Consider the following 15,431-nt stretch of genomic DNA (forward strand, 5'->3'; position numbering starts at 1 on the left):
ATACCTATATATATATTATACCTATATATATAATAGAATAGAGGTCAGTGGCCCAACAGGACTGCCATCTGCATTCATTCATCGATCACATTAGATTCTCGAACCCAAGGCCGAAAAAAAAATATATAAAATTATCTTTTCTTGTCATTGTAAAATTAAAAGTACAAAATATTTCAAAAATTAATAAAAAACTACTCAAATAAACAGTGTTAAAGCGCTAACCTGTTAAAAATGTCGAAAACTGATTTGCTCTATGTAAGGAACGTTAATGCAGTAAGTATTATTATTGTGTTTGTGGTAATTTCAAGCAATCACCTTAATCCCGCTACTTAAACAGAGTGCGCAAGTGCAGAAATTAGCCACACGCAAACCATACGAGTGGTTGTATCTGTACGGCGTACGAAAATCTCACAAATCGCTTGTTTTCTTATCACGGATTTTTGCGAACAGTACCTACCCTTAATGTAAAGTTTGCGTGCAATTATCATAATACGTGCCTCTGCCCTGTCTTTTGATTGGTCGCGCACATGACAAACTTGCACGCCACCGCATAATATAAACAGACAGTTTGTGTAAATACGTCTTTGAATCTAAAATATCCATGCTTTGTCTTATTTAGAATGATAAGGTAATAAGGCATGCGCGTCGAGATTTGTATTTTTTCCAGTAAAATTAATTCAGATAATTTCATACTTCATGGTAAGTATCAATGAAGTATCATTAGTGCCTACAATGCATAACAAACACTCACAGACTATCAAAAGTTGCTATTGAAATAAAATGAATCAAACATTAAATTAACACAAATATCTATAACTATATGATATTTTATAAATAATAAAGTTACTTGCAATAATTAATTTATCATGCAATTATTTGTTAAAGATATAGATATAGATACAGGTATATAACATTTATTAGTTATACTTTGTTATAAAACAATTAAATGAAATCAAAAGGCCTCTCCCAATGGGAGAGTTTGCCTATAATCTGCACGCTGGTGATTATATGTATATATATAGATGGTAGTAGTAGCACAGAGGACGCTGCCCATTCTCCCTAGGAAAGAAAAGGGGTAGTGAGATGTTAGTGATAACAACATTTGTAAAGTTAAAACTAAAGCTACAAGGCACAACAAACTTAGCCGGGTGTTTTTTTGTTATCACCATCTCACAATGTCATTTAAAATTATTAGAAGAGCAACCTGGTTAGAGCAATAATTTACACCCAAGCTTTTTTATCGATTATGTAGTCCTTTATACTATAATAGGACTTTTCTATAAGCTTACGTTTAATTCTGATCTGCCATAACCGCACGGTGGACAACCACATACTGGTTCAATCAATGACAAGCAACAGGGAGTCTACCATCACTGCATTTTCTGGTCTGCATTTGCATTTTTCTTTATTTTTACTAAAATAACTGATTTTCACAGTTGGTCATTAATTATACATAATGGTAATACAAATCTCTTTCAGTCTGAAACAGAAGATGAGGAAGTTATTGACATCTGGGACGATAGTAAGCTAAACAAGGCGTATGACAAGGCCCTGAATATAGCTAATGTGGAGGTCGCCAAACGACTTGCCATGTCCACCAATACTCAAACAGCTAAAGATGGTATGAATATACATATTTGTATTGTTCACCAGTTTTTTTTACATAAGTCATTTTCTTCTAAGATGTTCATTTTTGACTTGGTGCTATTGCAAGAATATTCTGTAAATCAGGAACACGTTGCAGATCTGATTCATCGCTCTATGATGTGCTAGGATCTACCATGCAGAAAGTCTAGCTTCAACGCAACTTCCTTGTAATGTGGCCAAAGCATTTGGACCAGTGCAGTATCTGGTCTATATTAAGCTTTCATCGCCATATTATTCCTAAAAGAGGTATCGCGCCAAACTGTTTACTTTCCTTTGGTCAGGTGCTCTCGAGTTTTCTCTAATGCATATAGAAAAAATTGGAAAGAAGACAAACATTTGACAAATTTTTCTTGTTTTGTTTATTCTTTTTCTTCAATGTATATGTTACATTTGATAAATTATTCACACTAATACTTAACAGTCATATATCATATGGCAGGTCAATTTTAACCTTGTCATTACTATATTTGTCTGTTTGTCATGATGTGTTGTTGTTCATTTAAAATGACAGATTAGATATACAATGTTTTTGTTTGTCAATACAATGCACGGTTGAAGTCATTGTGAACCAGTGTTAGTATCACTACTTACAGACAGACTTTACTTATCTGGGCTTTCAAATGTAACCTACTTTTATAGGATTTTGTCTTCATAGTTGTTTCTTCATAGTTCCAGGATCAAAACCCAAGAAAGCAGCACCAAATTCCGCACCTTCTAAAAGTCAGAAGAAAAGGCAGAAATGGAGAGCTGGCATGCATTGCCGTGCTGTGTACGAAGTAGATGGAGTAGAGTATGAAGCATTCCTCATGCGAATCTTCAATGAGAAGGAGTGTGTTGTGCGCTTTATAGGTATATGTTTTGACAACTTTCTAGGTACCACTACATGTACTTAATTAATAGTTTTAGAAAGTCAATACCAAACTGGGAATAGATATTAGGTGCATACCGCAGGTTTCAGCGAACTTAAGACTACTGGTTTGAAAATGCGTTTTGCAGTAAGGTTAACCACACAAATGCATGCTTCCTCCTAAATATTTCCAAACACATAAAATAAAGACTAAAATTTAGGCCTCTATTATGTGAAAATTATAGTATATTATGTACAACTTAGTCAAAAAACCTATTTTATTCTTCATTTAAATTTCTATGGACTATTCATATTGATTAAACATCACAAACGCAAGTAATCTGTTATTTCTTAAGAGGCAAGGCTAACCACAAGTTGTTGAGAAAGTGTATAACCGAATAAAGTTTACACAAGTTTATTTCCAGGCTATGAAAATACAGAGATAGTACCGCTAAACTCTCTAAAACCATCGCTTGGTAAAAGTCAAAGGAACAAACAGATAGCGGAAGCTTTGGAGGAGAATTTCGAGGAATGCTTGAGCAGCCACTCTCAAACTGCTGAGGAAATGGACGTCAGTGATAGACCACAGAGTACAGGAAGCTTGGGTATGATTTCATATGTCTATATGCTTTTCATAGATTTCTTCTTCTTTCATCATATCAACCCATCACAGGCCCACTACAGGTTCTCCCACAATGAGAAGGGGTTAAGGCCGTAGTCCACCATGCCAACCCAGTGAGGATTGTTGGACTCCACATACCTTTGAGAACATTATGTAGAACTCTCAGGCATGCAGGTTACGTCACGATGTTTTCCTTCACCGTCGAAGCAAGTGATATTTTTATTTACTTAAAACGCACAACTTAGAAAAGGTGCATGCTGTGATTCGAACTAGGCCCCCGGAAATGAAGTCGAGCTCCTACCCACTATGCTATCACCGCTTCAATAATTTAAATATTAAACAAAATCACGCCTGCCGTACGTATAAATCTTTTAAAGTTTTGCAACAGATTTAAAGTAGTTTTAGCTAAAGATAAGAGGGATTCAAAAGGAAGGTTTATATATATAGAAAAGCAATCCAACACAAAGATTTCTAATGTATCACATTAGAATATACATTGCACCCATGGAATGCTGGGGCGAGTCGCTAGTGTTTAGAAAAAATAGAGAATTATGCTACTGATTTTCGTTATTCCAGCATCCTTGCAAAGAAAAAAGTCAAAGAAAAGTAAACCGAAGCAAAAAAATGAGTTCATCCTTCCAGAACTACCACCAATGCCAATGCCAAATATTGGTCAATTCAAAAATGTAAGTAGGACCATCCACAAGACATCCAAAAGACAAAACCTTGAGAAAGAACTTAAACCTAATACCCAAATGGGCACAAGCAAGAAATGACAGATGAAATATAAAAATGAGGGGTGAAATTATCATTACAGCAGGCAGCATAAAAGGCATTGATAGACGAATGTGTAACACACAAGATCTATCTATCTGTGCTGTGAGATGGTGATAATAAAAATAAGACCTGGTTAATTTCATTGTGGGTTTCTCTTAAACCACAGCATGTTTGGAAGCCTCCTAGCTCTAGTTATAAGTTAATGAATGTATTTATTACACAGTCACCAGGCTTATGGCTGCTTTGGCTGTTATGGCTTCAGCCGGGGCTAGTCACCCTAACGACAAAGACTTGCCCAATTAAAGGGTATGGGTTTAATATAACTAACATACCCCTAAATTATCTATTACCAGCAATAGAGATTGGTTTCTAGGTCTAACACAAATTGGACCTGGACTACGGAAATTTTTAAAAAAAGTTGACTATGATAGGCCTAAATGAAAATACAATGTGTAAATGAAAATCGAAATAATACTTCAGAGCCTTTACAGATACACTATTTACTGTCTCTAAAACTTATCTGTGAAACCGAAGCGCTAATAGTTTTTCAGTAAACAATTTCCATAGTTTCTACTGTAAGAAATCAGATACAGCGCTAAAATCACATGCAGAAGTAAAATCAAGTGACTCCCGTCGCTTTATTAGGTACGCGTCGCGTAGCCTTTGTACTATGCACGTGTCGGTCTTTTATCTTCAATAGGGTTGTCATAAGACACTTGGACAATGATTTGAATTAGTTTGTATGGAAAAATAAATATGCTTCTTTTGATTAAATATGTTAACATGAAATCATCACTCCTTATGAAATATACTTATGTAAACTTCAACAGTATTACTTGATTCCGTTACACGTTGTAGAATTTTAGAATTTTAAGTTAAAAAAAATTGGTTGCCTGTAAAGTCGGTATACGGGCGAAAGTTTTACGTGACAACGACTTTGAGTGGTAAAATAATTTTAATGTGAATATTCATTCGTATAGTAGGAAGAAGGATGAAATAATAGTAACAATTTAAAACATTTATTTATACAAAGAATTATATTTAAAACATTAATTTATACAAAGAATCTCGCACTGAATTTCATATTAACAAAATTTTATTTTTACCTTTACACATACATACGTATTTATATACAAATATACATACAATAACTTGCAATACATTTGCGTACAATGAAACAGCGTTTACTACAAAGGGACGCGTGCCTTTCACTTTTTATGTCTGTCTCTCTCGCTCTTAGGCGGGCGCGTGCCTCTCACTCGCTCTCATTGTGAGCGCATAACGTGAGCGGAGCGTAACGCAGTTTCTTGAAGTGTCACCCGGCAAACCAATTTATAAGACGTTGTCACGTCAAAATTAGAATTTTGATTCAAAGTCAACGTCAAATATTTCTTTATTCAAATGGGCACATATATGGCACTTTTATGTGTTCATTACATGTAAAATATAACATAGAAGTGAGTTGGTGTTGATAATTTAATTCGTCGAATTAAAACTAAAGATACGAGGGTTCCAAATTGATTAAACTTTTGATTTCAGATAGTTTCAATGGACATGCCCATTCCGCCACCACCTCCCTTGGGCTTCTCGAACGGTTCAAACAATGCATCTGAAGACCAAGCTATTTCATCGATGTTACTCAGCTGGTACATGAGTGGATATTACACTGGCCTCTATCAAGGGATGAAACGGTAATATTTTTTTTTTTTTTTTGTAACGCAGATCCTACTTCCTTCAATAACCTGTAAATGTGTTTGGATCTCATAAGAATACACCAGTGTCTCCCTGACTTACTATCAGTCTTTTATATGCAACATTTTTGTCTGGTTGGAGGCTTTGGCCGTGATTGTTACCATCCTACCGACAAAGACGTGCCGCTAAGCGACTTTGCGTTCCGGTGCGATGTCGCGTAGAAAATGATTAGGGGTGTGACAACCATAGTCCCTAACAGATTAGCCCGCCTTCCGCCATCTTAGACTGCATCATCACTTACTACCAGGTGAGATTGCAGTCAAGGGCTAAATTGTAGTGGAATAAAAAAAAATCACGGCAGAAGTGTAACTTCTGAAAAGTAGCCTACGAGAGATTGAGGTGGATGTAGAGTATCAGAACTATTAGGATGAATGTAATGTTTATTATTTAGTTTCCATGATAATTAGAATAGTTAAAAAAATGTATAATGTCTTCTATCTCACTCTGTCCTATACATTTATGTGTTTGTTTCTTTATCGAGATATTATTCGGTTTCCTTGGTAACTTAAATACGAAACAAAATGTGTAATGTATTCTATCTCATTCCATCCCATACATGTGTCATCTATAAATCGGTCTCTTGCATGATCGTGAAGCATTGCGTTACATCGAGTTTAAAATCACAACGGTTCTGATTTCCCTTCCATTATTATTACAACACGAATCAAAAGAACAGTAACCACACAACAAACAAACTGACAAATTATAAAGTAATAACAATATATAAGCAGAATATCGCTGGAAAAGCTTATGACCCAATGTAAATAAGAATTGTATTAAAATCTTAAATCTTCTAAAACGTAAGATATCAGATATAACAGAAGGGCATTGTATACTAATAAAATTATTATTTCTTTACAGTGAACGGGAACAAAAATCATCAAAGAATTGAAATTTTAATGTAACTAGCAATTGTATTCACAAATATAACTATGAAGTGTAAAAGTGCATTTGAATTCACATTCATACCAAATGTGTAGAATTTAATAGTTGTATGATGAATTTCATCGTCATCATCAGCTTGCCTGCAGTAACGCTAGTAACCTAGTGGTTAGGACCCCGGCTTCCCTTTCGGAGGCCGAGTTCGAAACCCAGCACGCACCTCTTCAATGTTATGTACGTTTTGAACAATTAAATGGCTTTAGCGGCGAAGGAAAACATCGTGAGGAATCCTGCATGAGAGTTCGCTAAAATGATCTCGAAGGCGTGTGAAGTCCACCAATACGCAATTGGCCAGCGTGGTGGACTACCTTCTTCATTGCAGAAGGAGTCCCGTGGCCGGTAATGGATTTATATGTTGATGATGATAATTCAGACCTACTAAATTGTTTAAAAGGCCCAAAGTTACATTAAACATGGGTTTAGGAATAATCAGTTTCGACGCGGTATCGTACCTACAGTGATTAAATATTTCGTTGCAGGCTTGCGAAAGACGTAAATCTTGCGATCTTTGCCGTCAAACGGCACATCGCGAGATTTACGCCTTTCACCAGGCCTGTTGTGAGATACGTAATCCCCTGCGGAACGCTAAGATGTAGTCATGACATAACTGCTTTTAAAATATCTGATTTGAACCTTCCCACTTTACGTTCCGATACACTATGAAGTTTCTTAGTTTTGTGAATACGAGGGTAAAATAACAATGCAATAAATGAAATAACATTTAATTTTTTTTAATAAAACTTTATTTTTTAATTCACCTAACATAAAAAACAAACTAAGGATTAAAAATAGAAATGCTGTGTTACCGATTAAAAAATAAATTAATGTAACATTATGCCTCCAGTAAATTATAATATCTGTTCAAACTATTTACAAAATATACATTTTTGACAATATGAATCTTATATAAAGTTTTTTTGACCCTCTACATCTAGCGTTAGTCTTCAAGTGAAAAAACGTGACAGGTTTGAAACTTTTAACTGTTAAATTTGTTAAGTGCTGTCAAATCCCAACGTTTGAGTTTCTATATAAAATGACAAATTTACTGGTCTCTAATTTTCAGACTTCACGTCGACGTTTCCTCTTCAACATTTTATTTATTATTTATTCATTTAACTCTTTATTTCTACACCACTATGAAGTTAGAGAAATTAAAGAAGAATAGAAATACGAAGACGGAAGTAGAATGCAAAGGCGGCCTTATCGCTTAGTAGCGATCTCGACATTTTATATTGACATTCAAATCTAATGATTTGACAACCCATACCTGTACGTGTTTTTAGCCATGAGACATATACTAGGGCAACTGCAAACATTTCGCCACTTAACTTATTTGCTCGTACACAAAACTCTAAGTACACTAAAATTGACAGGTGACAGGTCTTCAGTAATACTGTTGTATACACAATGGTCCCTGTGACATGGTATAGCATGGATTTTATATCTGTGGCAAAGAGTTTACTACATTTTTATCTAATAGACAAATTACAAAACTCTACCGACCTTAATCGATCAAGTATATAAATTTGATGTAGACAAACCTCCTTTTGCACAGGGTACATAGTGATAACGCACGCGCTTGTCAATTTAGTTTAGAGAATTAGATTGTACTCTAATCCTAAACAAAATTGACAGCTTGTGTTCTTTTTTCCGAGATTGATTAGAGTGGAGCGGAATGAAGATACCAAAACTTGAAAATAGTTAACTGTCAATTGAGTTTTAGAAGTTTTTGACCTGAAATTTATATTTAAATTTACATTTTAGCTACTGTCTGTAACTAAGCAAATAATAATTATATAGATACTTAATCCTACTTAAATAATAGGGCATGGCAAAGTATTTCTTATATATTAATAAAAATAATAATTAGAAACAATATTATTTACATTAAATACCACAATTTACATATAACATTTTCTTTAGGGTAGTGTCACACTCTTATGACTCACCTCAATAAATAATTAGAATGTGCACTTGTAATGGCTAAAGCTCGTGCCTTAGCAATCCAAAGTTTAGCGTTATTAAGTTTTTTTTTTAAATTGTATTTTGTTACTTTGGGAAAAAGAAATATTTTTTTTCCTAATAATACTGCAATTGCATTGCTAATCTTTCGCGAATTTTACGGAGATTTATAATATTAATATTTGTTATTTTAGAGTATTAATAATGAATATCATTACTTCCAAATGTCAAATAATGTCACTGTTTAATTTAAATCATTTAATAAACCTGAGAAAAAATTCGACGTTTTTTTAAATTTTTATTTAATGATTGTAAAATCCGATTATAATCTAGATTAGTACATAATCTGTTTTCTTTAATATTTTTATGGAATATGCTTGGCGTGCATTATGTTCGCACTAATAATTAAATTTCACATCATACTTTGAAGAAATTTCGACCGATAATTTTTCATTAACTCAGCTCAAAAACTTTTACGCGTGCCGTTATTGTCTATAGACATGTTATAAATTAAAATAATGCTTTTAGTGGCATCGTATTAAGGTTTTATTCGACCTTTATTTACTTGTACTATACAAGCGCAATTCTTGAGTATTTTTCTAGAGAATAAGGCATTTTTTTTACTTTTATAAAAATACACGTTAATGGCAGTTCCGTTGTACACAAATCTCTTGAAATAAACTAATTTGACGGATCTTAAAATAGTGTAGTTTTTTCAATGGCAATATTTTTAATTTTATTTTTAAATGTCAAAATGGCAGCACTACTTTAAGACCTGTCAATTTAGAGAATCAGATTTGGATTTGACAACAGAATTGCCACCATTTTAATATAAAGCGTTGCGATCGTCATATCGTCCAAGCAATAAGACCGCCTTTGCATACCAATGTTTATGAAATATCCCATGATGTGTTACAATAATGGGTATCTACCCATTATTGTAACACATTCATACATACATACATACATATATCTTATCGTTGTCCTAACACAATCGACTGGCAGTGTATCGCTCCATAGATCACTTATTTTGGCCTGCATTTTCATATGACTAACTTCATAGGTATATGTTGACTATGAGATGGTGATCAAATAAAAAAACTGGCTAAGTTTGTTGACAGGTTCTTAGACTGCGGCTCGTTTGAACCCCTTATAAATTAAGTTTTAAGTTAACGAATGTAGGTAACACCATACCTCACAATAATGACGGAAATATCTGACGTTTACATTTTTCTGTATATGTCACATTAGTGTTTTGTATTTACACTATTTTGTCACTGTAGAACACTTGCTATGTTTTCAGTTTTGGGTAGGCACTTGATTCTTGATAACATTTAATAGTGGGCCATTATTCGGATAATGGAATCACTAATACCCGATTTGTGACACTCTCGAAAACCCTTAAACGCTGTGCTAATTTGGGACTCATTTACTTAGACATGTCTGTTCTTGTGGGAAACTTCGGCCGTCGCTAGTTACCACCGTACCGAAAAGGACGTGCCGCCCGCGATAAAGTGTTCGATAGTTCGTCACCGGACGAGCTCTGTGACAAAAAAGCTCCTAAGACCAAACTATGTTTTTTTTTTTGTTTTTTACAAGTTAGCCCTTGACTGTAATCTTACCATCTTAGACTTATCATTGATTGTTTAGAACCATACCCCTAAATTGTTGTTGTGTTGTCGTTGGAACGCTAAATCGCGTAGCGGCGTCTTTGTCGATAGGGTGGTAACTAGACATGGTCGAAGCGTCCAGCCAAACCAGACCAGAGAAAATTAAGAAATTATAAATTCCCAAATGGCACATGCCGGGATCGAACCCGGACCGCCCAATTAAACCACAGCTCTCACCAATAGAGTGTAGATCATAAAGCGGTGTTCAGACTAGAGTGCTCAGTTCGTGCGCGTCGTGGCTGAGGTCGATGGTAGCTGCGGGTACGCCCGGTGTGACAGCGCCTTCACCCGGCGGCGTGCTTGTGGGAGGCCTGCAAATAAAAGAAATAAGTAAGTACTCTATCTAAAAGATGCTTCGAAATTTGAGAATAATTTGAAATCTTTTTTCGAGAATTGAGATAATTGTTGTACTGGCCAAATACATGCGACCAGCAACCGACAAAAATTTTCAAAAAATTACATATTAAACTCATATCTGTCGTGTATTTTATAAATGGAACTATCTTTTACGCTGAAACATTGCAACCAAGAAAGTAACTTATCAAAGGTTTTTGATTTAAATTCCGAAGAGGCAAATAGAAAGCTTTTTATAAAAAAGTTATTTATTACAAAAGTAATCAATAAACAAGTATATTAAGAAACTTTCAATAAACTTCGCAATTTAATTTTTTTCAAACTGTTGAACTTTAGTGCACTTTGCTATTCACAATTGATCCGTTTGAACATATTGTAAATAAATAATCCTAATTGATTATGATATGTCAAGAAGCGTGGAGTATATGACATATACATACGACCAATCCAAATTATTATTTTTAAATAGCGGAAACTACACAGACGTCTGACGTAAGCTTTACTTCCGTAAGAAAAAAAATCGGAGTTACTCCCTAGTTGCGCCTAAAGAAGTTTTACTTCAAACACTAGCTAAAATGTACTGTTGTTCCTTGATTTTGAAAAGTAATTGTATTTGACAAAATGAGGTCAAAATAATAACCCGCTCTCATGTCTCACAAGATAGAAAAAATGTGGAGATTGTAAACTGTAAAATTATGTTGAAAATGGGAAATCTCCTGAGTTTCTTGCCGGCTCTTCTCTGTAGAATCTGTCTTTCGAACCGGTGGTAGTCACTACAAACAGACTGACTTGACGTTTCAAAAGTGCTTATAAAGTAGACCTACTTGAAATAGGTAAATTAATATTTCTCTTGATAAATATATTGCTGTATCGAAGAGTTGAAGTATTGGTAAAAAATATTGTCAATTTTTATATTTTCAATAATATTAACTCAGTGTAGGCGCCCTATGGCCTAATTAAAAAAAAAAAAAATTATGCGGTTAACATCGGCGACAGTTGGCACCTATATGTATACGTACGCATTTACCTATAACTGGTTACGTATGCTGTGAAGTGTGTAAATTGATACTTGATTAAGGTCATGTTTCGCAATATTAAAAATAAAAGGCCAATAACCAGAGTGAAAGACATGCTTAAAATATTACTAAATGGGTAAATCTGTATCTTTAACAAACTACACCTACTTTACTATAGTATTATATATGCGAAAGTATGTTTGTTTGTTTGTCCTCCCTTTACGCCCCAACTAAGCAACCAATCACCGTCATTTTTGGCATAGAGTTAGTTGAAAGGACGGAGAGTAACGTAGGCTTTTTGTTCCAACGGGATTAGAGCATAACCGTAATAAACGCATACGAAGAACGCGGGATACAGAAATAATTCACTTAAATCTTTGAACTAACCACGAAGGTAGTTGGGTATCATCATCATCATTTCAACCAATTGACGGTCACACAATTGGAGTTCCACAATCCACGGTCCTGGGCCGCTTAAATGATATAAATAAATAAATATGACACGACAATACACACATCGCCATCTAGCCCCAAAGTAAGCGTAGCATGTGTTATGGGTACTAAGAAAATTAATGAATATTTTTATGAATTATATACATAAATACTTATAATATACAAATAAACACCCGGACACTGAAAAACACTAAATTTCAGGAATCGAACCCTTCACTGATCTTCACCACGGCCATCGTGATAAACCATTGAAAAATGTGACGTTATTAGACGCAATCATTTTAAAACTCACCTAATTATATATGGGCCTCCTTGCTGAAGCAATGTGATCGGATGCGTATACGGGGCAGTCATGCTGTGGAAGCTCAAGTTGCCGCCCACGCCTGTGTTATTCAGGTGCCCATTGCCCATGATCACTCCGTTAGACGTGTTCATATTAGTGGTGCTCATGTTATTCGTTGTGCTCAAGTCGGGGCTGCGGAATGCTTTGACTAAGTTCGTCTTTTCCTTCTGCCATACGAACACGTTGTGTACCATCGCACAGCCGCAGAAGATTATGCCAACGCCTATGAAGACTGAGGTCACGATGGCTGGCGTTGAGTGGAACTGGATGAACGTGTATAGGATTATACCTGAAATGAGAACGGATATATTATGTATGTTATAGAAAGCTAGTTATGTGAAGCGGTGATAGCCTAGGAAGATATTATATTCAAAATAAATTTAAAGTCAAAAGTCAAAGTCAAAAATATCTTTATTCAAGTAGGCACACAGGTGGCACTTTTGATGCGTACATAAGAACCACACGGTAGTGAGATGATGGCGATAACCACATTCGTAAACTTAAAACTAAAGCTACGAGGGTTCCAAACGCGTCCTGGTCTACGAAGAAGCCCACAACAAACTTAGCCGGGTGTTTTTTTTTTTTTGTTATCACCATCTCACAATGTCATTTTAAATTATTAGAAGAGCAACCTGATTAGAGCAATAATTTACACCGAAGCTTTTTTATCGTTCACGTAGTCCTTTATACTATAATAGGACTTTTCTATAAGCTTACGTTTAATACAAACTTTGAACTTTTTAAGAGACATCTCCAAATTTATTTATACAACGTGTAACCGTATTAAGAAATAATGATGAAATATTAAATTAAAAGAAGGATATTTATTTTTCCATAAAAAGGAATTCACTACACTTTCTGGTTCGCATCCCTCTTTTCTAATTTGTAGTAAGCTTTGAAATGTGCGAACCGGTGATAGCTCAGCGGTTAGGATTCGGTTTCACTTTTGGTGGGCCGAGTTTAAATCCCAGCACGCTCCTCTAACATTTCTAAGTTATGTGCGTTTTAAGCAACAAAAAAATCACATGCTTCAACGGTGTAGGAAAACATCGTGAGGATACGTGCATGCCTGAGAGTTCTCCATAACATTCTTAATGGCGTGTGAAGTCCACCAATCTGCACTGAGCCAGCGTGATGGACTACAGTCTAAACCCTTCTCATTGTGGGAGGAAACTCGTGCCATCGGGCCGGCTGATAATGATATGTTGATGATGATGAATCTACTACTAGGAATCTAACCTACTGTCATAGAATTCAAATAAAGAATGTCAGTGTTATTGTCAGGTCAGTGTCATGAGATTAGTACATGATTTCTTTTGTTAATTTCTGTATTAAATAAATCGATATAAAGACAAAACCAAGAGTTATTTGGTATTATTTAACACAGAAATTAACATAAGAAAACATGTATCAATCTCCTGACACTGGCATGACACCTAATTCACCACTTCTGATGTCCACTGCTGAAGATAGGTCTCTTGTAGGGCGTTCCAATATCCACGACCCCGAACTGCTTGTTACCAGCGACTCGTTTGATGTCGTCTGTCCACCTGGTTCGTGGTCGACCAACGCGTCGTTTACCGGTGCGTAGTCGCCATTCTAGCACCTTGGGATCACAACGTCCATCGGTGCTCCGAGCTATGTGCCCCGCCCATTGCCACTTCAGCTTCACGAATCGTTGAGCGAAGTCGGTAACTCTAGTTCTTCTACGGATCTCATCATTTGATCACGTAGCGATACTCCTAACTTGCCATCGTCCGCTGAGTGACTGAGCCTTCTAATGTGGTTCATAGTAAGCAACCACGTTTCAACCTACCTAAGATTAATTCAGTTTATGAACTTACCCGTTAAAAAGACCGGAATTGAGATAAAAAAGCCTCCTACGGCACAGACTCTTGTGATGGCCGACTTTTGCAAATATTTGTTGGATCTGGAATGAAAAAAAAAATTGAAATACCTATATTCGATCTTATTAATTTTAATTGTTTAGAACTTTTTGACGCGATTATAAGAGATTAATTACTGATACCTAGGGTAGGTATCTATGATCCAATGAGGATAGGTATCTACACTATTATAGAACGGAATACGGTAATAGTCAAAAAATTACATTACTTATTAATAAACAAAATAGTTACAAATCAGAATTTCTGCCTCCAGAATTTCTGTCTGTCTTTTACAATATGTCTACAATCTTGAGCCTTCTTGAAGCCTTTAATATTTTAATATTTATGTGGTTACTAGCCTGTAGTCGTTTTATTTAATAAACTAGAATCATCAAATTTCCCACAATAGGTTACGGCAATTGGGGCAGGGGGAGGTAACTTTAAACTTTAAAATACTGTCAATACTTTCAATTACTTAGTAAAAAAATACGCTTTGCCTTGTGCTTCTTTGACTAATTATAACTCTAAAGTTGAGTTTGTATTCATTGTGTAGTGCTTGAGTCAAAGCAAAAAGTAAAATTTTTTTTTATCTTTATTTGATTATGCCTAAGAAGTTATTTCTAAGTTGGTGTTGTAAAGTGTCTCACACCTAACATTTTTTTCAACGTGTAAGGTAATGTCCTAGACAGCCTCATTAGCATACTGTTTTGGGCTTGTCTGTGGCGGTTATCGGTGAGCTTTTAAATACTAGTTGCGATATAATCTTTTTCTTTACCAATCTTCTTTATCAATTTAATTTAATCTACCAACTTTATAGGGTAATTATTTTCATTTATTAACTCTCATGCTTTAAATCCTTTATAAAAGATTCTGAAACAGTTGCCAACATTAAAACACCTTGTGTCCTAATAACCATTATAAGTATCAGTTAATGGAACGTTGTACTGAAGTGCGTTACGATATCCAAGATGACAACTTTCCTTGCGCTCTTCAATGCCGTTTTCGATAGTCGCCCGAAAATAATCAATCTTATCCCAAATCTTCCGATAGCAGATTCGTTGACCGTTTGGTATTCGTTGTTCATCGTATTCGGCATCTTTTTTTACGATTTATATTCAACCAAATTATTCGGTTTTGTTGCTAAGTTTCGCTGTTAAGTT

The 15,431-nt window shown here is 35.2% G+C and overlaps 2 protein-coding genes across 4 annotated transcripts in view; one reads left to right on the forward strand and one right to left on the reverse strand.

The window, feature by feature from the left end:
• The first annotated feature begins 80 nt into the window (after positions 1 to 80).
• On the forward strand, positions 81 to 6,590 carry LOC120632776 (survival motor neuron protein). 3 transcript variants are annotated; one of them, XM_039902777.1, is made up of 7 exons: positions 81 to 273; positions 1,480 to 1,621; positions 2,317 to 2,496; positions 2,920 to 3,099; positions 3,693 to 3,802; positions 5,433 to 5,584; positions 6,507 to 6,590. In XM_039902777.1, exons 1-7 carry the CDS (start codon positions 232 to 234, stop codon positions 6,535 to 6,537), a joined length of 837 nt encoding a protein of 278 aa, XP_039758711.1. In that variant the 5' UTR covers positions 81 to 231; the 3' UTR covers positions 6,538 to 6,590. The 3 variants fall into 3 exon arrangements, with proteins under 3 accessions (XP_039758711.1, XP_039758712.1, XP_039758713.1); XM_039902778.1 differs by lacking the exon at positions 81 to 273 and adding an exon at positions 437 to 699; XM_039902779.1 differs by lacking the exon at positions 81 to 273 and adding an exon at positions 443 to 628.
• Positions 6,591 to 10,319: 3,729 nt separating this feature from the next.
• LOC120632780 overlaps positions 10,320 to 15,431 on the reverse strand; it is a 42,129-nt gene continuing 37,017 nt past the window's right edge. Inside the window, exons 2-4 of the mRNA XM_039902785.1 lie at positions 14,230 to 14,315; positions 12,335 to 12,674; positions 10,320 to 10,530 (exon numbers count right to left, since the gene is read on the reverse strand). Of these exons, the coding sequence (XP_039758719.1) occupies positions 10,425 to 10,530; positions 12,335 to 12,674; positions 14,230 to 14,315 (532 nt within the window). The 3' untranslated portion in view covers positions 10,320 to 10,424. The remainder of the gene's footprint in view (positions 10,531 to 12,334; positions 12,675 to 14,229; positions 14,316 to 15,431) is intronic.

Source organism: Pararge aegeria, chromosome 20 (assembly GCF_905163445.1).
Source record: "Pararge aegeria chromosome 20, ilParAegt1.1, whole genome shotgun sequence".
Classification (NCBI taxonomy): Eukaryota; Metazoa; Arthropoda; class Insecta; order Lepidoptera; family Nymphalidae; genus Pararge; species Pararge aegeria.